This window comes from Podarcis pityusensis (assembly GCF_964106645.2).
Source record: "Podarcis pityusensis genome assembly, chromosome: 10".
NCBI classification, from domain to species: domain Eukaryota; kingdom Metazoa; phylum Chordata; class Lepidosauria; order Squamata; family Lacertidae; genus Podarcis; species Podarcis pityusensis.
Window position 1 is genome coordinate 27,192,650 of NC_138035.1, and position 23,615 is coordinate 27,216,264.

General features: G+C 41.8%; 1 protein-coding gene across 1 annotated transcript in view; it reads right to left on the reverse strand.

Moving 5' to 3' along the window:
• LARGE1 (LARGE xylosyl- and glucuronyltransferase 1) overlaps positions 1 to 23,615 on the reverse strand; it is a 323,190-nt gene that overhangs the window by 27,587 nt on the left and 271,988 nt on the right. Inside the window, exons 10-11 of the mRNA XM_080971695.1 lie at positions 22,249 to 22,404; positions 8,330 to 8,493 (exon numbers count right to left, since the gene is read on the reverse strand). Of these exons, the coding sequence (XP_080827821.1) occupies positions 8,330 to 8,493; positions 22,249 to 22,404 (320 nt within the window). The remainder of the gene's footprint in view (positions 1 to 8,329; positions 8,494 to 22,248; positions 22,405 to 23,615) is intronic.

Sequence of the window (23,615 nt, forward strand, 5' to 3'; positions counted from 1 at the left end):
ATAGTACTTGGAGGTCAGCCCATCTGGTCCTGGAGATTTGCCAAGTTGCATGTTCTGGATAGCTTGTTCAATCTCTTGTCGTGTTATTTTAGAATTCAGGATTGTCCTATTTTCTTGTGACAATTTAGATAGTCCGTTTTTTACCAAAAATTGTTTAATCTCAACATCATCTTGCGGCCCTTGGGTATATAATTTTTTGAAGTATCTCTGGAAACACTTTCTAATGTCCACTGGATTCTGAATGTTTTTTCCATCAACCTCTAAGTTTGTAACAGTATTTAATCTTTGTCTTCTCTTCAACTGCCAAGCTAGCAGTTTTCCACATTTATTCGCCGACTCAAACGTTTTTTGTTTCATTAATTTAACCTTCCATTCAATTTCCTGGTTTATCAATTTAGAATATTGTGTTTGATAAAGTTTAATTTCTCTCAGAGTTGGCTGTGACTTCGGATTCACTCTTAATTTCTTCTCTAATTCTTTTATTTTTTCCAAGATCTTATCTTTTTTCTCATTTTGTGTTCTTTTCTTTACTGCATTCTGTTGTATCAAGAATCCCCTCATTACAGCTTTACTTGCGTCCCAGATTATTCTTTTTTCCACCATGTTATTCATATTTATCTCAAAATAGTCCTTCAGAACTTTTTGGGCCTTCTTGGTAATTTCCTGATCTCTAAACAAATTGTCATTCATCTTCCATCTAAAGGATCCAGTTGGTAATAATGTCATATCCATCTTTACTGCATTATGGTCGGAGCAGGTCTTTGGGCAGATTTCCACTTTTCTGACCTTAGGTGCCAGGCCTCTGGAAATCCATATTTGGTCGATTCTTGTCCAGGTCAGTTGGGCTTCAGAAAAGAATGTTCCCTCTCTTCCTAGCGGGTTCTTTGTCCTCCAAATGTCAATCAAATCCATATTGTCAGTCATTTCAAAAAAGGTTTTAGGTAGTCTGCCGTCTTTTGTAACATTTTGACTTTGTGACTTGTCCATGTTAGTTGATACGACCCCATTCATATCTCCCATCATTATGATGTTGTTATAATCTAGGTAGTCCAGCATTGTCTCCTGCAACTTCTTGTAAAATTCCGATTTCCCTTCATTAGGTGCATAGATTCCTAATATCAGCAGTTTCTCACCTTGATGTTGTATCTCAATAGCCAAAATTCTTCCATGTTCATCTTTAAATAGGAATTTAGGTGACAGGCTCTCTTTTGCATATATCACCACACCTCTCTTCTTAACTTTGTCGGACGATACAAATTCCTGGCCCAATCTTTTATTTATTAACACTTTTCTGTGGAGCCTCGTCACATGTGTTTCTTGTAAACAAATAATGTCCAATTGTTCTTTTTTTAATATATGAAATATTTTCTTCCTTTTTTCCGGAATGTTACAACCATTAATATTCCAGCTCAACAGTTGCAGAGACATCCTGAACTATCTGGTTATTTTTCAAGGGGTGGTATCTTCTCAGGGTCTTCAGGTTCCACAGATGCTGATGTTGGTACTGGCGTTGCCTCAGGCCCAGAAGGTAGTTCAGTTCCTTTTTGAAGGTCTTCTCCGTGTGTAGACAAGAATTTATCTCTCTCTTCCAGTGTTCTCACTTTGACCTTTCTCCCTCTAAAGGTAAAAGATATTCCTTGGGGAAATTCCCACCTGAATGGAATTGCGTTGCTCCTTAGTAGTTTAACAAGTTCAGAATAGGCGGCTCTAAGATCAAGCAGTAGTCTTGGGATATCTTTATAAATTTCAATTCTTCTATCCAACACCTCCAGTGATTTTACAAAGTGTAGTCCCAAAATCTTATCCCTTTCCTCCTTTGATCTCAATGTTATCAAACAGTCTCTGGGCCTCTCCTTCTTTATAAATCTTCCAAGTCTGAAAGCTGACACAATTTTAAAGTCCTTTTCTTCCAGGTTCCAGAACTTGGAGAATTCTTTGGTCAAAAACTCAGTTAGATGTCCTTCTTCTGCCTCTTGTAGTGATCTAATCCTTAAGTTGTTCTCACGGTTTCGCAGTTCTATCATCGAGAGATAAATCTGGTGTTCCCCGACTTGTTTAGTGAGTGGTCTTACCTCTTGCTCTAAATTTTCAAATCTTTGTCTGGTGTCCTCAGTCAATTTCCGATTTTCTGCTGAGGCCTCCGTTAACTGTCCAATTGCTTGTGCATTCTGTACCACTTGTGTGGTTAATTTATTTAGACATTCTGTGTTTTTATCAATCTTTGCTGATTGCGCATCTGCTTTCTTGTCCAAAGCTTCCAATTTTTCAAAAATTTTGTCTAGTACAGAAACAGATGCTCCTGAGGCCATATCTTCCAGTTGTAACTGCTCTGCTTCGCCCTCTCCCTCCACTTCTGAGGGCAAAGTAGGCACAGATGATCTGCGTGTCTGTGAGGCTGAGGTTAGAGTTGTTAGAGTTGTTTGTTTAGCTCTCCCTCTTTTTCTTGTGCCACTCATTCCAACGTTATCTGTCAGTCAAGGTCACACTGAGTTGTTCCCATGGGAATGGAAAGGCCCAGAGCAAGCAAACAGCAAGGGAATCGAAAGTAAAAAGTGCATGTAAAATCACTGTTATAATCCAATCCTCTAGAGGGAGCTTAATCTGTCTTTCAGAGTCTAATTTAATGTCCAAGAACCTTCAAATACAAATGTTTAGCAGAGTTTATAACTGGTCACTTTGTTGCAGACAGTGCTTATTTATCTCCAAAAAGAATGTTTCAAATTTAAAAGGTCTCAATACCCTCAGGTTGTTTCAAGTTCCAATATACAGTATCCAAATCTGCAGTGCTGACAGCTCCCTTAGTACTCAGGCAGCTCCTGACTCTGGGTTTCACCTTCTAATTTGTAATCCAATAAGAGGAGGAAAGTCAAGTGCAAGTAAAAATCCCAAATCTTTAACTTAAAGTCTTTACTTTAAGATGCAAGTTCAATAGATGCTTGGATCTGTAAAACTTAGAGTCTCTTTCTTTCAGCCTCCACTCCTCCAGCTGATTGCTTTTTTTTCAAGTTCAATGGCTGCGGAAGACGGACTTCCTGCTTCCACGTCTCTCCGCTCTCAGCCAAGTTCAAGTCAATTTAAGTTTCCCTTTTAAAGTCTCAAATTCAAGTGATTCAGTCTTTTACTCACAAGTTAGTTGCTTTTTCGTCCGGATCCGTAATTTAGCAGGAAAAGGGATCAGCGCTCACCGACAGTAGCAGCGCGGCTTCGCTCCTCAGGCTGTGAAACAGCTCACAGCGCCGCAACCCCCCTCCGTGCTCCGGAGCCCCTTACGGGGTTCCTTCTGCACTTGGAGGGTCGCTCTAGGCGCCCACCGAGCCTCAAGACCCCAGGCTCTTGCCGCCTGGGGTTTTCCAGAGTGGGTCTCCGCTTCGCCGTAGCGGACGACCCGTTGCCTGCGGAGCCTCCTCTCCCGTTCAGAAGAGGACCGCCATTGCCGTTCGCGCCGCCCCCGGAAGTGGATTGCATGGTTAGGATTGTAGTCATAGACCCACTTTGTTTTTAAGGTGCCACAAGGCCACTTTGAAATGGAACACACATAAGATAACTGATCTGTAGACATTGCTGAGATATGTGTGTCTATCATACTGTATGACATATGTATAATAAAAGGATATTTATGCATCAGCTGATGACAAAACAGAAGAACCACTTGTGCAAAATTAAAACAATTGCAGCAGAATGGAAAATACCAGACAAAAGTGCAAGTGAACATTGGAATGGATTGAGGCAAATTAATTATTCTTTACCTAGGGGTCAGTAAGTGGCCACCAGTGAACCTAATCTCAGCTCTGGAAATCCCTGTGGTCTTCCAGTTGCCAAGCTGAAGGTGAAAAGTTTGGGGAATGGCATTTGTGGCAACTGAACTTGCTGGCAGGCTGCTCTCAAGGGTGACTTGAGGCTCCGCTATTTTTTTCCTCTTTGGTAAATGTTCAGGAAAACTAGCCACTGATTACATGTGTGAATCCTAAGTAAACACACTCCAAAGGGGCAGAGTGTGGTGGGATGCAGAAGTCTTCTATCACATAAGGAAGTTCTTCTGTATGTGTAGCTGAATGGTGTTTTAGATTAAAATGAAAAACAAATGTAAAGCCAATAGCTGTTACAGAAGTTGGGTGTTACCCTTACTTCTGTAGCAAGATACCAGGGGGTTCCAGGCATTCACTCAGGGTCTGTGTTGCTTTGGAGAATTGAGACACGGTAGAGACTGCCATAGCTTTAAGAAATATGATTTATTCACCTATTTACACCTTCAGTCTGCATGGAGAGATTTCAGATCTTTTAGCATGGTCATTTCAAGAGGGACTTGCAGCAGTGCAGCCCTGGAGTCAAAGACATCTCTCCTAGCCAGCCTTCAACCAGCCTGCCCAAGATGGATCCCAGTCTTTTCTCTCCCTCCTTCTTCCCAGCACACCTTGCTCTAAAGACTCTCTTTTCCTGACACCTCAAACACCCCCCCATCACCATTGCAACCTCTGTCCAGGTCCAAGAATTCCCTTTGATGGGCCATCAACACCTTTTGTCATGTTAATGCCTCTATCCCAAGTGAGGCTCTGGCTTGGATAGGAAGCTTAGCCTGCAATCTTCCCACTGGCCTGTAATCTTCCCTTCAAATAATCAAAATCCTACCAATTATTAAATTTCAGGGTTTTCTTGGGGGGGGGGGTCCCCCCTAAATCTACAACATAACATTTTCCATGTATATCGCTGAATTAAATCTTGCCTAGTCACGGTCCTCATCCTCTGTAGCAAGAATAACTAGAGCAGCCATAAGGATGTGAACAAGTGTTTGCTAAACCAAACCTCTTATTTTATTAATCTAAAGAGAAAGCAGAGAAACCACTCAAAAAACAAATCCCAATCCCCCTAAAATATCAAGACATGGCAGTTAGATTTTCTTCTGCATTTTCCAAATCCCTACTACTATAACCTCCCTATTAATGTTTATATGAGGCAAAAGAATCTTTTTTTCTTCATTACAGTAATCAAAAATAATAATAATTGTTTTCTTCTCCCGCCATCTTTCCTAAGCTGTGCAGCAGAAAGAAATAACATGTTCAAACCGGCAAATATAAATTCTGATTTCAACATTAATAGCTTTTCCCTGCAGTTCTGAATGATCCTGATGACATCCAAGAAGCTTTTCTTCCCTAGATACCAGAGATTACGTTTGCTAGTCTATACCTGAATCATTATTTTCTCCTTTTTTTAATCTATTATTGAAATGATGGTTATTATTGGGTGTAACACACACTTAAATTAGAAATAGGGATGGATACAAACAAAAACACCCCCAAAGGTATGTGCAAAGCTTTAGCTAGCCCGTGATAGGAATCATAAATAAAACATATGATGCTGTTAAAAAATATACAGTAAAAAGCACAGTGGATTTCTCTTCCCTATTCTCTTCCCTCTTCCCAACAAAAAGCAGACAATCAGCACAGATGGATGGAACTGATTTCAGATAAAGCTCCCAATTGCTTCAGTGTGGTCATGGAAAAGTCTAGCAGGGTCCCTGGGCCCTTTCAGGGTGTCTGACATACTGCAAAAGTTTACCTGTGGGAGTGGAAGGATATAGGATTACTACCTGGCTAGTATTTTATTGGCCTGCTTGGCGATTCAATGCCTAGGCAGATTGTTGGTCCTCCAAATGCTATCATTCAGCAACCACCATCTCTGGGCTTGTGGAGAGGGCCATAGAGATTTGTTGCGGACTGCAAGAATTCAAGTTGACACTCTGTCTCCTCCACAACAGCTGATCAGTGGTACAGTATGGCTGCTTCTAGGGATGGTATTTTGCAGCAATGGTGTCTCGCGGGAATGGGTAGGTTAAACATGCCTTTATAGGTGAATCTACCAAATCTGCATTTTTTGAAACCATCTGGGAACCACAGCACAGTCCATCCTTCGAAACTCACACCTTCCCAAATGTTTCAATGCAGTCCTCCAGTCAAACAATGTGTACAGAAGTGCATATACTAGAGTAAAATGTGCATGAAAATGTATATATCGGTGAAAATAAGATACAAAAATGCATTATATTAAGAAGCATTACTTTGTAAAACTGCATACAGGCATGTATTTTAGGAAAAATTCACACTTAAATGCTGATAATTTACATGAGGTTGTTTTTTTTAAAATCACAAATTGTTGCAGAAGTGTGGAAAACTGAATTTAGGATTAGAAAAATGAGAAAGTCTTCTCTCAGGTCTGCACCCCAAAGCATTGCCCCCATAGGCCTAGCATGTTGCTGATTTGCCCTCTAGGTGAGGCCAGCACAGCGACATCAACTGACCAGGGAGCAGCAACACTCCCAGGGATCGTGCTGCACGAGCACTGCAAAATAGCTCTGCTACGGATGGTGGTGAGGAGAGACATTTCAAAGCATCTAGCCCACTCTCTTCACAGCATTCACTGAAAGAACAAATGCTATAGCCTCATCTATTACTAGTATTTGCACCTCTCCTTGCCAATGACAATAACACACAATACAAGTGTTGTGGGAGGAATGTAATAAAAAAAAAACAGTTTAAAAAAGATAGTGAAAAACAACTGAAAGGTGCAAGAGGAAATAAAATGGCTAAAAGCTTCTTTGGTAGGGATATTATTTATTGATTTTAGCTGAAAGAGAGAATCTCCAACCCGAATCAATGAATAACAACAACTTACTAACAGTGCGTGGAAAGATTATTTTTTCTCATGTCAGGCCAATTGCTTTCTCCTTTCTGAATAAAGATGGGCATCCCTGTCTATCAATACAGCGTGTTCCCTGAATGGATCCAAAAAAGCGAAACAGATGCTCAACTGCTGCATTGTTGCCAGCAAAACAGTGCTGAGCTGCAGTTCGCTCCTTTGAATTAAAATCCTGGAGGGAAAACATACACAGCCTCATTTCCTTCTCTAATTCATTGTGGCATTCACACAGGATTTGTGTGAGATTCTTTTCTTTGCCTTTGTTTAACTCAAAAGGCATGCATGAAAGCCCCAAACCCCACCACCCCAAGAAATGTTTTCCAAATTAAAAATCAATAGAACAGGTGCTGGTGAACGTGGCGAATGATGACTGAATGTGCTAGATGCATAAGCTAGCAGCCAAACAGTGCAGTGGTTTTTGTGGGCTTATGCTCATTTCTACAGCAAATCAGCATGCATTTAGTCAGCCTAAGTTCCTAGGGTCTCCCTGTGGAGGAACACTGACCTTTCTGTGTAGTCAACTAGAGGGACAGAGGTGTTACACATGCCTCATGTTCTGCTAGGTATGTGCTCTGCCTAATGCAGTGCTGACTGCTTGCTTCTTTTGAAGACGGGCCTCTTCCTTCCTAGAACTAACTCTACCAAAAGCAGGGAGGAAGGAGGGCCTCAGGTATTGGGATGGGGGGATTCTGATGCTGCATTTCAGATGAGATGCTCTTGGTTTCGGAACAGAAGTGATGCACATTTTACAGGCTGCTCAAAATCTCTGTGAATGCACATTCCGGGTTTATCCAGGCTCTCGGGATGCAGCCGCTTAAAAACCAAATTTGACAGGATAAAAATTGCCAGCTCAATACAGCTTCTGCTCAAAGAAAATTATGAGTGTGCCCAAAGCAAAAGCAAGACAGAGAAAGCATGGGCTATCAAGGACAGCGGTAGCTCTAGGACAGGAGCATGGAAGAGGATCTAGCTAGTGGGCCAGAACTTGATTTCCACCTCCACCCCTGCAGTACAAGTGTGCATCTTTCCTTGAGAAGAACTACTCCCCTGAGAAGCACGACTCAAGAGGCTTTGCAAGCATCAAAACCCCTTTCATCCAAGACTCACCTTTGACTATCCCACTCCTAACATCATATATGGCACCAGGGTGGGCATGGCTTGGCCTAAACACCCTTATGGACCAAATGGAGAGGTCCACATATGCTGTAGAACAAAGAACCTATTTTGTAAAATCCCCAGCAAAGCAAGTATGTCATATGGTACAGAAGGTAAGGGAGAACTAACAAAAACCCTCTGCTTGAGTCACCAATCAATGTTATCTAGGTTCTTTCCTTTCCTGACTCACCACATGTTTTTTTACGCTCATTTACACTTTTGATGTATTTTAAATGAACTATAATGGCTGGATTGACATTCTTATACAGCATTGTCAATTCATTAAGTATGAATTGCTGTGCTTATGTTGCCTGTCCTGCATAGCACTTTGAACATGGGGAACTGATGATGATGATCAGTTAACTTACCCAAATGTTCTTTTCCCCACCGACATAAGACCTTGTGAAATTTTCTTGAACTCATTAGCGGGTGCTAATTGCATTTTCCAGAGTTCTTGGTGGGATAATAAAATGGCATTTCTTACCTGTCCATTGAGAGTTGAGCCACCAGCGTTACATCAGTGTTGTCTGGAGCAGACTCATACTCGTAGTGTAAAAAATACAAGTGGGTGCGATGGACAGTGAAACGCTCCCGTCTAAACTCATAACACAGGTCATCTTCATCCAACTCAGACAGCTGTTTCTGGAGCTGTAGTGGGGGTAGGGTGGTGGAGGGGAAACCACAAGCATATATATTACTAAATCTCTTTTAGTGAAGGGTAGTCATTTGTTAAGATTAGGTACCTCACTTTCATTCATTGCATGTATGAACTTTCTCGCAGACCCCAAAGTCATCTCCCTTACAGACCCTAAAAGAAATAGAAGGCCTACTTCACACAATGCATAATTAACTTACAGAACTCATTAACCAAGTATATTTTTATAGTGGCCATCAGCACAAATAAACTTTTTAAAAGGAACATGGGAAGTTGCCTTATACTGAATCAGATCATTGGTCCAGCTAATTCAGTAGTTCACATGGGTAGTGACTCTCCAGGTTTTCAAACAGGAAACATTCCCAGCCCTACCTGGAGATGCCAGGGATTGAACCTGGAACCATCTGCATGCAAAGTAAAGCCCTTCCAGAAGCACTGGGTATGTCAGTGGAAACTAGCCAGGATAGGGAAAAAACAACAACAACTCATCTAAGGTTTTTGAGAGAAGCTAAAGATTAACCACTGGGAGGGGAATACATGTATATCTACATGTATTTCTATGAACTTTCTATGAACTTCTATGAACTACTTTCTATGAACTTTCTGAAGACATCTGTGCTGCCAAATTCTGCCTCTGTCTCTGTATATGCCGTTCTGGATCCAGCCTTGTTGCAGCAGTGATATAGCAAGACTTACTTTTAGGCAGTGTACCAAATACTCCAGTTTCTGTCAGTGGTACCTCAGGTTAAGAACTTAATTCATTCTGGAGGTCCGTTCTTAACCTGAAACTGTTCTTAACCTGAGGTACCACTTTAGCTAATGGGGCCTCCCGCTGCCACCGCTGGGCAATTTCTGTTCTCATCCTGAAGCAAAGTTCTTAACCCAAGGTACTATTTCTGGGTTAGCGGAGTCTGTAACCTGAAGCGTCTGTAACCTGAAGCATCTGTAACCTGAGGTACCACTGTACTTGAAAGCTATGCCACTGGCATTCTGGAAAAAACACATCAAGGGTTCCTACTGCTGCAGGTATGTTTTCTTTCGAAGAGCCATCAAAATTCATGCATGACTAAATGGCTCACCAAACAAAACTGAAGAAGAATTGATTATAGTTTGGGGGTTGCATTTGCTCTTGGCCAACCTTCCAAGGGCCCCGTGCCAGTGGTGGGTGTGGTCACCTCACACCTTCTCATGCACGAACAGAGGACATACCCACCAGCAGACACATTCAGCACAGACCCCTCTTCCCATTCTCAGCTGTGGATCAGCCGAGCAGGGGGATTATTGTCCTCTCTCCAGTCATCAAATGATCAACTGATGGCCAGAGATGCATCCTTATCTTCCTTTAAAAAAAGTCTTTGAGTTGCACACACATCCCCACCCGCCACACCACTGGCCATGCCCAGATATTATGAAAGCTGTAGTCTATAAAGTGATGACTGATTTTATCCAATCCTTATCTCCATGTGTCTCTTCCTCTCTTCCTCTGCCCTACTCTAGTCACCACTGTGGGCACAAATTCTCCATCATCTTACATTTCATTCACCACCAAAACCTCAGTTCATCACACCCTCGTTCATTTCATTCCCCCTAAGCACAAATAACATTTTAAATAAAGCCAGAAATGACTAGATGAAACATCTTAATTTCCTTCCATGGAAAGACATTAGCATTCTCCCCTTATCAGTTCTATTCATCAGCCTAAGTAGAAATGGTTAGAAGAGCTGCACCATACCACTCCTTCGAGATCTCATAGTATCTTCTTCTTTTTTTAATTTCACAAATAGCCAAGCTATAAGTTGGTAATTGCAAAGTAGCCATTATCTAGGTAGTCACTGAGTGATTATCAGATTACTTCAGGCTTCTAAGATAAAAGGATATAACAACTTAATTATGAGCTATGGAATAGCACTATGGACTAAATTATGTCTCTGACTACTGCTGAGGAATGGAATAAAGAAAGATCGCATTTCATGCCCTAGTATTTTAACCGGGGGTGGGATGAAGCCAGAAGGGGACCAAATGCAAGTTTAATATTTATGTAACATCTTTCCACAGTGGAAATGTTACATTATATTAATTAATTAATTAATTGATTAATTAAATTTATATCCTGCCCTTCCTCTCAAAGGAGCCCAGGATGCAAAAAAAGAGGGGGGAATTGTCTCTTAGGGACAATTCCAATACAAAGCTGGCCAGATTCTGTATATATGACCCCCCACTTTGATCTGCAGATGGTGGCCCAGAAATGTATTTTTGTCCAACAGAAACCCTTCATTAGTGTTCAAGCTTGACCATAAAGTTTGTGCTGTCTTTCAATGAGAACTTCTCATTTAAGGAGCACATTTTGCTCAAATATTATCAGGGCATCACATATGAAATCCAGGAGAAGGAATGTAATTAACAACATGTAGTGAAAGCCTGTGTGTCGTTGCCGCGCATCTGCTGGCCCTGCATTCTCTCTCTTGCCAGCCAGCCCCATACTACCCAAGTCTGCAAAAGTTTTAATTGGCATGCTTCACATTTAAGTTTCCGGAACACAATTTATGCCAAGCCAATACATTTTGACCAGAGTATTACCAATTTCAAATATGCTAGTCAGTTTCTCAATGATCTAGAGATAAGCAAGAAATCATAAAGTTTGATAAAAGTTAAGATGTCTGTGTTTGTGTGCCTCCTTGGTATCTTAGGCTTCAGCACATTTAACTTCCAAATACCTCAGCAACTTTTTCGACTCAAGGCCTAAAGCCTCAGACGCTGCTTCTGCTCACTCTGCTGAAGAGGATCCTTGTATTCTCTTTAAATTATGCCAAAGAGCAAGTAATAATGCAACTCATATTTTGAATAATTATAGCCTAATCTATGTGAAAGATGCATGCAATTAGTCTGTATCCTCAATGTGTCTACAGTGTTATTAAATTACAATGCATGACCAGAAAACTGGCAGGACATGAACAAATTTGCCGAATTATACACATATTAGTTATATACCCAAATTTATAATGAAATGCAGGTTCCAACCTATGCATTTGACTTGCCCTTTAAATGCTGTATTTAGGCAAACATCTTCGTAACTTCTGTTCATGATATAAAGAAGTGTAAGAAGATTTCGTTTTACAGTAGTACCTCAGGTTAAGTACTTAATTCGTTCCGGAGGTCCTTAACCTGAAACTGTTCTTAACCTGAAGCACCACTTTAGCTAATGGGGCCTCCTGCTGCCGCTGCACCGACAGAACACAATTTCTGTTCTCATCCTGAAGCAAAGATCTTAACCTGAGGTACTATTTCTGGGTTAGCGGAGTCTGTAACCTGAAGCGTATGCAACCTGAAGCATATGTAACCCGAGGTACCACTGTATAAGAACAAGCTTTAGATAAAGGGGACCGTGCAGCTGTCCAAGTAGTCAGTTTCTTCCTGATTGTACATATTAAGCTGGAATAATTTTAAAAGCCCTTGCAATCCTCCTTCAAGAATCCCCCTCCCCCCGAGAATGGTTCCACAGATACAGGTAGCAACTACTTTCATTAGATTTTGAATAAAATAATGTAGAAGGTGTAAGAAATACAAAACAAAAAACTACCAAAGAGATACAGATTTCTACCAGCTCAAAAAGAAAATAAGAGGAGATAAAGGATATTTTCTAACTTAGTTATTTGGACAGTGAACTGGGGCATGCGTCTCAACTTCAGATCAGAGGAAACTGCTTTTGAGGTGGACCTAGACTAGGGATGGGGAATTTGTGGACTTCTAGGTGTCGTCCAACCATCTCGGGACGACAGAGGACGAGATGGTTGGACGGTGTTCTCGAAGCTACAAACATGAGTCTGGCCAAACTGCGGGAGGCAGTGGAAGACAGGAGGGCCTGGCGTGCTCTGGTCCATGGGGTCACGAAGAGGCGGACACGACTAAACGACTAAACAACAACAGGTGTTGTTGGACTCCATTTTTGTGAATCCCAGCCAGCTTGGTCAATGAACAGAGACATTAGAAACTGTAACCTAACAACATCAGTGGTGGAGGGTGACTCCCTGTCTGTGGCTTAGACAGACAGAATCCATCTACCTAGACAGCTGATTAGCTGCTCCTTGCTGTCTATCACAAAAAACCTTAAAGATTAAGACACGATAGTCCGTGAAACAAATTCTACTGCATGAGGGCTGGTTTGCTGTACATGCAATCAACTGCAAGCTGATGTGACAAATTGCATATGTTCACCTTTTGACTGGTAGTCGCCTGCTACATTTGTTCTTCTATAGCCAGTTTCTAGCCTTTCAAAGTTCTCCAAGCAGCTTCATGATATATTAATATTTACACAAGCCATAAGGGAAAATGGGCCAAACGATTGCACAGCTAATTCTGAATATTCAAGGGGACTTTGGGTCTTCTACCTCCAGACAGCAGGTCCTTGTGCACCATGCCACAAACTGAGGTGATCTTTCAAATGCAGATTATAACACAACACAGCTTTCTCCTATTCAAAGGAGAAGGAGAAGAAATTTGCACTACACATGCCCAGGTTAAAGGACAAGCTAAGCCTACCATGGCCAACCTTCTGTTTTAGAATTCTCAGTATGTTAATTAGCTACTAAAGCTGAAAACAACAACTCCTCAAAGAAATATTTATAGCCAGGGGGTCTTGTACAGAGTGGGCCCTACCATTAGGCTGAAGGAGGCAGCTGCCTTAGGCAGCTAGTTTTAGGTGACATGAAAGGGCAGCAAACTGATGGTTATTTAACTTATTACTGTACTGCATTTGTACTGCTGGGAAGGGAGAAAGGTGCTTGTGGGATTTTGTGCCTCAGGTGCCAAAATAACTTGACCAGCCTTGGGAACTGTGCACCCTGACATGGGAGGAAAGAGCTGTCTGCTGCTCTGCCTCAGGCAGCAAAATGTCTTGAGGTGGCTCGCTTGTCCGCATGGACCTAATTGTGAGATTAAAGGCTGTCCTTGATGGATACAGTTATCTTTCAGTGCACAGTAACTTCCAACTTCTTTTGCAAATGGATTTTTTTAATTAGGGGAAGAAAAGCTTAAAACTCTCCCTCAACATCTCATAACAGCAACGAGCACAAATCTCCTTCTAAACCAGTTTAAGGTCTTGCACTTGCAGAGCTGCTCTTACTGCTCTAATTAACATGGCTCCCTCTTTTGAAAGGAGGATTATTATTAATGCCAGTAGGCGGTCATAGTTTTACAGCTTATGGTGAAATACCAGAGAGGACGAGGTTTCTGAACCTTTCTGAATCTTCAGTAACTGCACAGAAGAGGGGCTGTTGACAGGTCTGGTATTTCTCTCCCCCAAAACACTGAGGCAGGACAAGTGCATCATCCGAAATTATCTCTTCCCAACAATTTACAAGCACAGGAACCCTGCTCTCTAGTCAACACTTTTGTCTCCTTCCCAACTTCCAGTTCTGTTCAAACCGCTGCATCCACAGGCCTGCTGTGCAGGGTGAAGAACACAAGAAGCTGCCCAATACTGTGTCAGACCACTGGTCCATCTAGGTCAGTATTGTCAACACGGATTGGCAGTGGCTCTCCAGGGTTTCAAAGAAGAGTCTCTCCTACCCTACACGGAGAAACTGATGATTGAACTCAGGACATTCTGCATGCAAGGCAGGTACTCTACCAGTGAGGTACAGCTGTTGGGGTAGAAAGTAGGTGGCATGAAGATTGCTGCACCAGCCTAGAAGTGGTGCACCAGGCTCATATCAGGCCTGGTGGCATCTTGTCACATCAGTGAAACTGGTTTGGGATCCAGGCCATTTTTGTCCCTCCCACTCAACATCCCCATAATGGCCTGTTCCAAGTTCTTCGACTTCCAGTGAGAATCTGGCTGGTGGCATTTTTTACCCACTGGAAAGGGAAGTGCTGTACTGATGGCATGTCCCTTGGGCCATTCTGTTGGCAGTGACTGGAGGGAGGCAGGATTAGCTAGCACAGCTGTGTAGGGGAACACCTCTGCCCAATCCAACCCCCCACCTCAAACAACAGGGCTTGGATTGCTCTGATAGTCACAGAACTCTGTGTTCCATGTTCTGCATGGTTATAAACTTTCTTTCACACACAGCAAGCATGCTGTGCTTTGCCTTTACAGCTTTCACTGTTTCCCCCCCCCCCCCTATGGCTAGCCAAAATACATACCTGCTGTGGCTTTTCTGTGGCTATCCATTTAGGGGCAAGGGGACTTTTTTGTATGTGTGCCCATATACAAATAGTAGTGTCGGTTGTCTGCTTATATCAATTTACTTTAACTTATGTGGTTTTATGCTGTGTTTTTTATTTTTTTTAAAAAAAACTTCAGCTTGCTGAAAGCAAACAAACCTTTGAATCAAGTTGAGCAATTTAGAAGTGCATATACAACCTTAGCTTTAAAAGCAAGTCTCCATTTGGGCTGCATTATTCCAAAGGAATTGTCCAGGAACTTCTATGGAGGAGCTGTTAAAATGTTCTGCATTCCAAAACAGGCTCTAGATAGGCAATGCTATTCCACTGGTGTGCAGAGACTAATTGCAACAGTATTTTTCGTCTTGTTGATCATGCGCTCCCAGGCACAGCAGTTAGCTGGTCTGAATTTATAATCGGAGTGGTTTCAGCAGCTTTTAATTTTCCTGCTGTTTTCTGCCCTCAGCTGCTGTGCTTTTAGTTCAGTCTCTGCTCTGAGTATCCCTACAGTACATTCTAAAGTTAAAGGATCTACCCTGCCTCATCCACATTTTCCAGGCTGCTCTTTGGAGACACTGAAAAGGAACCGTGAGGGGACCCCCATTTTGTGTGCCATTTCCAGGCCTAACTTCATGTTGTGCTTTGGTGGTTCTGCCTCTGGAACATATTTTGAAGTATGTGTTATGAGAAGTGATGCTAATCAGGAAGGTTGGTTGCCATGGTGACCGTGACATGAGTATTTATGGATCCTGTTTTTGACCCCTGCTCACTAGCTACTATTCTACCACACAAGACTTTGGGGACAGAAAAAGTGACGCGAACAGCGACTTCAACCAATTATTATATGATTATATTACATCCTTATTTACAGGTTATCTTGTAGGACACAGCCCTCACAAGAAGGCTTACATAATCAATCAGTATTTCCCCATCAGCTATTCCTTTCTCAGGACAGGAAAGTTCCTCAAATGCCTACATTTTGGCAATTGTCCCCCCCCCCCAAAAAAAGCTACCATCCAACATGTTTGCACTAGACTTGAACAGAACTGAATAAATCCTCAAAACTCCATGTATAAAAATCGGATCCCTCAGTGGCTGGAATTTTTTTCCCTGGCACAGCTCTTTCTGGAGGTAATTAAGCATTCTTTGTTACTGGCAGGGCAATTCCCTTAAAACTGGTAACATGCAAGTTCTTTCAGTCACAAAACTGCTCTACCCTGCACCACAGCTTTTATCACTGTCACTGCTCTCAGTAGTTTTGGTGCTTCATCATATGAATGCCCCTGACAGAAGTCGCGGCAAAAAGAAAAAAAGTGAATTCGGAATGAATATGAGGCCTTTACTAGAGAAATTATATCTTGCCTTACAGCTTTTGCTGTGAAGTCACAACTGGGTATACTAAACATACTACAGAACAACCCTGCACTTTACAAGTAGGTCCTCTTGTAATGGAATGCTGGACATAAACATTAAAGGCCTATAGAAAGCTCATAAATAAGATATTATAGTGTGCATTGCTTTTATGACTTTCATTGGAAACTTACTTTCAGCATTAAAATAAGAAGAGGCGGGGAAGAGGAGGATGAGACAGGCAACAATGCTTGATCTAAAGGCCACTAATCCTGCTGAGGTCCTTTCCACTTACTTCAAGGGCTGTAAATTCCCCCTTCCACGTTTCATGCCATGCATGAGATATGGAGCAAATTAGTGCAGAACCCTTGTTAAATCTGGTGGCTCATTTAGCAACTGTGAAAGCAAAGTCACCAGATGACACGGGTGGTGCATCACATATATTGTCACCACCGGTTATTAGGCAGCATAAAAAACCCTTCAATAGTTTCCATTTTACAGGCCCTGCACTTAGCACAAAACACTTATTTTTCTTACCATAATTTTCCTTTTTGTACCAAATGTGCTCCCCTGTTGCATTTGAACTAATGGGTATCAGATCTCTCCCCTTCCCTCCATCTGTCCAAACCCAAGCACGCAAGTTCAGTTGCCACAACAGAGATTAAAAATATATATTTAATGTCAGGATACTCATATCCCTCCTCTATAGAAAGCAACTAAGCAGTAGGATAACCAAACTGTAAACATGAGGAAGGAAAGAAAAGTTTACGAATCCCAATAACAGTCACATGCTACAATAAGCTACCATTGACAAACATTCCCAGCATCTCCGCTCTGAAGTCAAGTATGTCATGTTCTTGGGCTTCTTCCCTTGATAATCTCTGCCATCTGTGTGCTTGGTATAACTAAAATGAATTCTTCTAGTAAGCTTTTCAGGACATTCCATCACATTAACTCCCATGTCTCAACCTCTCCTTGTGTGTTGCTATGATCAGGTACTGGCAACTTCACACAGGGGGATGCTGAATTGGGTTATCCCAAAGAAAGCTTGGTTTTAAAAATGTTAAACAGAGGGAAGAACTGTTTTGACATATAGGAATCTGTTGTTGTTGTTGACGACCAGCCCTTCACTATGAGGTCCCAGGGTGGGTTACAACATTAAAACACAGTATCAAAAACAGTGTAAAACAACTTACAGTCACAAAAACAACGTGGGTATTAAAAATTTCCACGCCAAGTATCAAAAGCCAGGGTAAAGAGGCGCCTCTTCAGCATTTGCCAGAAGCTGTGCAATGAAATGCCTATTTCTTGTAAGGAAGAATGTTTCAGAACAGGAAGGGGGAATTGGTGGCCCTCCAGATGTTGTTGGAAAAGAACCCTCATCAGTTCTGACTACCTGTGATGCTGGCTGGGGCTGATGGAAGCTGCATCCCAACAGCACCTGGAGGGCCAGAGGGTCCCCATCCTATTTTAGATCTCAAATTTTACTGACAGGAAGAATGTACAAATTTAATACATAATAATAATAATGCTGAAGACAGCGTGAGACTTTGCTCTGCCCACCAAAATCAAGAAACATATTTCAATGGTAAGCAAAAGACTTGGTTTCAGAAATTAGGCCCCTGGTTTCCCCTGTTGTTGTTGTTTTTTAAATATTTACTTAAACTTCCAGCCTATCCTGTTTCAAATGCTTCTGATGTCAAACCATTACGTGAAAATGGTGTTCTATCCCTGGAGCAACTACAAAATCATTTTAGCATCTGTGAATGATCTCCTTCACCACAACCCACAGTACAAAAACTCAAACTAGGGAGGGAAATCACAAAAAGAAGAAACCACCAGCATGCAGCAGAATGCATAATATACAGGAGAAATGAGCTACTTTGCATACAGGCAAAAAACAAGGAGCATAAGGAAAAAACTATAAATCTAATTTATGCTCTCTGTAATGCCTCTTCTTAACACTAGTGTGCTGTAATGAGGCCAAAGCATAACTGAGGGCAGTATAAAACCTATTGAACTCCATTAGGTATTTAACAGATATTTGCATTCCAAACAAGCTCTCTTAATTACAAATTAAATTCTAAATGCAATACCTCTAATAACATGGAGTTGCTAAGTTGTAATAGCTTACATATTGAAATGACCCCTTGAGGGTAAAATCTGAGACAGCCAGATTGCAAGTGACAGGCATAAGCCATTGATCTTGTAAACAATGAAAGCTACCATTCAACCAACCCTCAAATTATCTGAGGCAGAGCTGTTTTAAATCCTGTACTAGTATTTTCTCTTGTGTGGGGCTAGCCTGCCCACTGGGCAAATGTAATTTCCACCCCTTCCAGCACCAGAACTACAAGGAATGCCAAGCAGAACATTTTGGCGAATTGGCACTAACATTCCCAGCGGGAACATAGGAAGTGCCTTATTATCCTGGTTCCCACCCAGATCATGAGGAGAGAGGCTCTTACTTGAGAGTAAGGAAGAGATCTTCATTGAGACAAATAAGATATACAAGCTCAGCAAAATTTAGTGATCACAATAGCAGCTACGCTCAGGTTAGCTTCCAGGAAATGAAAGGTTAGCCAGGCTAGAAGCAGCAGGTCAAGTTCAAGGAGTCAAAAATCAGGGAAAGGAGGCCAGAACTGCACAGGAAAAATGGAGTTGTCCCAATGGGGTGCAATGCCCACCTGCCAAGCTTTTAAAGGTGGGCCAAGGGTGCCCACTTGCAAGGCTCTTGTTCCCAGGTCTCAGCCCCCCCCCTGGTCATTCTCCTGGTTTTCCTTCTTGTCCATCTTAGTCTGCCATTCCTGAGCCTGGTGATGCCTCAAGACTCATGACAGGACATTGGTCTATCAACTTCAGTATTGTCTACACTGACTGGGAGGTGCAAACCAGGGTGTTAAACAGGAGATATTCCTCACCCATCCCTGGAGATGCCAGGGACTTTTTGCAGGCAAAGCAAAACAGAATGACAGCCCTTCTCTTGTAAGGAGCAGCCTCCATATGTGCTGCTGCCATCTATCTCTGAGCGTATTCTTTATTGTCTTACCTCCCCCAACTCAACTTGATCGTTTGCTTTTTGGAAAAGGGAAATATTACAATGAATGAATGAATGACATTTGTATTCCATTCCATTCCATTCCATTCCATAAAGTTACCTCTGTGCTAAGGTATGCTACATAAGAGTGCTGTTAGCCAAGCTTTTGAAACATGGGGACAACTGACTTCACCTGGAAGTAGAGCATTCTGTGTCACTGGTCCCATGCTGAGGAATACTCTTCCAGCAAAGATTCGGCCAGCATCCTTGCTGCTAATTTTCAGACTTCTCTTCAAGCCTATCCAGTTGTGCTAAGTTTCTCAAGGTGAGCTAGTCATTTTTATCTTGTACTTGCCTATTTTGTTGATATTTTATATGAGAGGGCTATCTGTATATGTTTTAAAATAAATGAAATAAAAATAAATACATTGCAAGGCTTCCCTACTTGGTACACTGGTAGTCTGTGTTAACAATTTATGGCAAGTGACACAGTGGAGACTATAGGCTCACAACTAGAATTGCCGTTTAAAGGAACAGCCCCCCCTTTCTCTCCGGGGTTTTCAGATGTTAAGTTTTCAGACTTGTATTCTAAATGTTGTTCACGTAGTTGGAAAGATTTCTTTTTAAAATTGCAGGTTTTGTAAGGTATTTTGAAATATCTACTTAATTTCTTCTCTGTGTTGTTAGGAACACCTTTTAAGATATAAATAAAACTCCTCCTCACTTTATTGCAACTAAGAAAGGAGTACATTTATTGCTGGAATGCACTGAGCAGAAACTGAAAGGAACTAGTGAGCGAAAATAAACTTAGAATAAAAATAATGATGAACTACAGAGGCCTCATTGGAATGTATTGCGATAAAAATGAGATTTTGCTTCCAATTTTAACCAACCACAGCAATGGAGGATTATGTCCAAACCTAGCCAGATTATGGTTAGTCTTCATGGAGAGAGGAAATAAGCCAGCTTCAAACCATGGTATGTGAAGCTGGCTTGCTTCCATAAACCATAGCTAAAATCAACTGCAATTTATGGTTTGGCAACATTAAGATAAACAGTAGTTAACTGAAACTGGAAAGAAAAGTTTATAATCTTGTTCTCATGGTCACATTGACATAGGAGAAGGGAGCATACGAGCTCCAGGCTTGTATATTTTACGTCTAAACTGGGCCAGTGTGTTTGAGGGTTTAGTTTCTTTGTTTTTTTAAATGAAGTGAGAAACTGTAGTTCTATCTCGTAAGTTACAGTTGTGTGTGTGTGGTGTGATGCTTGAACTGGGGGAGTATATCTAGAGGTATATGTAATTACCCTTTTTTTTCAGATATGAAATTATGCACAATAGTTAGCTTCATGAGTTCTAAAGCAACATGACCGTCTCTTTAAGAAGTCAAGAAGAGAAGGAAAATAACTCCAAAGGGGGGGTGGGGGGTGGAGAATCAACAGTGCTCCCTCCAATTGCAAGTACAGATGCCTGGCCAGACTGGCATCTGAATCTTACACTGGTGACAGCACAGCCTCTTCCACTGCACCCGAGGGCAGAAAGCTAGCTTGGGGGATGCAGGGCAAACAACAGAGCACACATAGCCCTGTCTGGCTACTGCTTACCAATTCCCAGCATCTGCTGCTGCTGGAGGCATCCACCTCACTTTGCCTAATGATAAGGCTGGCCCTGGCACAGAGTAATAGATCTTCACTCTATGGTTGGTAAGAACCTTTTCATTTTCGTTTTGCTGAGAGTTGTGAAACTCCACATGCTCAGAGTAGTGCTCGTAGTCCACAAAAGGTTATGCCATAAAATTTTGTTAACTTTTAAGATCCTACAGGACTTAATTTGTGGCACCTAATTTCATTGGGGGTGTGTGTGTGTCCTATTTTGGGAACTGCACCAGGACCCCCAACCACCCTAATTCAGCCTTGCATTTATTCACCATTTGTTTGAAGTGTGACCAGCTATATACATAGAGGAAGCCTAAAAGTAATTGTTCAGTATGTATTCCTCTGCACCCAGCAAAGCCCTCTTCCTCACAGGGTGGTTGTGAGCATAACACAAACAACAGTTATAAACTATCGTGAATATTAAATTGCAGAATTTAGGTTATGAGGAATTTTGGGGTGCCCAAACTCCTTTTCTTATAGGGGCACCTAAAATTATCTGCCTACCTTTGTTTCTGCTAGTGAATTCTCTTGTAGGTGGCTTTGCAAAAGTCTGATTTAAATGCATCATGCAGTAAATCCTGCCTCTAACATTTTAAACAAATTGATACTGAATACACAAAAGAACACACCTTTATATATAAATATCCCCGCATTTAACTTAAAAAGGACCACTTTGCCTGAGGGATTTGAATTGCAAGTTTTGTTCTACTTGTCCTGAACACTGCTATTGTGCTTCATAGGTACATGGAAGGAGGAAGAACTCAGCATATAGCTATTACGGAAGGAAACTAGCTGTAATTTCAAACAATTTCCCACAATAATTGCACCTTCAAACGCTTTCCCATTATACAGCTTGCAATATATATGCAGAAATACGAAGACACATAACTTTTCAAAAGTATAGGTCTAGCTACTTCCATCTCTTCATCATTTCAACAATGTAGACTATTGAGATTGGGGGACGTTTTGTGAATCCAGTCTCTTTTCCATTGCATTTCTACTTGGGAGTGGGCAGGGAAAGAATCATAACTTAATGACAGATCACATACTCTGTGTGCAGAAGGTCCCTGGTTTGCCTCCCCCATTAGAAGAATTTCAGGTATTAGGGCTGGAAAAGTCCTTGAATAGCTTGTGCCAGTCAGAGGGAAAGGAGGGTGGTAGAAAGTGAGAGACAGAGAAAAGAGGATGCCTCACCTACTTTTGGCTTGGCAGTCACCCAACAAATTACCCATGAAGACACAAGGCCCATGGCAGAAAAGGGTTCCCCACACCTGCTTAAGGATACTGGAGATTCTACCCCTTTTCTTGATAAATTTGTAAAATAATCTGTGGGAGTCAAGTCTGAATGATTGTTATGAACCAGTCTGTTGGTATCTGGGAAAGCTGTCCTCTGAAAGTTGAGAGAGAGGGAGTAAGAAAGGCAATGGACTCTACAACAAACTGGTACTCTTTCACCTGGGATACAAGCCCTCCTCCCTCCAAGTTGCACAGGTCCATGTAAAACAACCCCCCCCCATCTTTAAGCCACATGCTTCCAACTTACATTTTCGCTGTTGACATCAGCCTCACTGGGGCATCCAAAGAGTTCCCGCCTCAATAAATTCCCGTCATACTCTAGAAATGTCAGGTAGAGGTTGCGGAAAAATTCAACGTGCTTGTTCTTTACTCTCAGCTTTTTGGGTGAGTTCCAATGGATCACCTAGGAGAAAAAAACAAAGCAGGCATTCCCGTCATGAAAACGCAGCCACATTTGCCTGCTGCCTTTAAAGAACATCTTTCTCATTATATTGTTACAATCATTTTACTTCATCCTTTCTCAGCGTTGGAATCTGAATGAGGATTCGCGTGTGGGGGGGCACCATTTAGGGACTTCCACAGTTACCTTTTCTTCAAGGAAGCTGGAGAACATGAAGCAGTGGGAAAACATCCCTAGCAAACAAGGACATACAATAGGACTCTATCTCACTTGAAGGCTTGCTGTAATGTGAATTTTCTGGAAAAGTTTGAATTTGAAAATTCAATATTAGTTTGCACTGGATTCCCCCCCCCCCCCCGATGCCCTACAGAGTGATATAACTTAGCATGCTTATTTTACTTGTATTGAGTAAACAAAGCCAAAACTTTTGAAACTGTCAAGCTTGCCTAATGTATAGTTGCAGCTGGCACCCATCCCCTGCTACTAATGAACTTATGAATTGGAAAAACTTTCTGCAGGGAAAAAAATTAAGCACTGGGAAATTTTCTTCTCCACACTGCTGAAGTCTTATGCTGCATTGTGCATGAATACCGTGTCCTGCCAGCTTCAACAGCTCACCTACTGTGTCTTCAATAGAGGCCAGGCAGCCCATTTAAAAGGTGTCACCCCACCATTCCCTACCCCCAGCCCAATCAACAAGCCACCATTCATTCTGCTTTGGCAACGTAATGGGGAGATGATAATAGGGTGAGAATTAAAGGCCCTGAAGAAAAACCTCCAGTGGGGATCAAGAAGTGACAGATTGGAACAAATTCATTTTATGGAGATTACATTTTAGGCATAAAATGGATTCTTTGTTTCAAGCATTAGCTTCTATGAATTCCAAAGAGGCCAAGATGTGTGTATGCATGGAGGAAGGGAGAGAGAGAGGATTTAGTTGGGAACTCTTCCAAACTGGGGCTCCTGAAGGCTTTGTACATCCATTAGAGAAATTACATGTAGGGGCGGCAGCACTCTGAGCAGCAAAAAAATTGCCAAGAGCTGAGTAAGCAGTGGCTGCAGTGCTGTATCACAGCTTTATTTAACTTCCTCGTGGCACTTCTTATTACTAATCTGAAAGCATCTTCCTTAGGCAATGAGACCAAACCTATTTGGAATTTCAGAGTGCCGACTATGCAGCAAGGCCAAAACTAACCGCTGAGGGATAAAAAGAG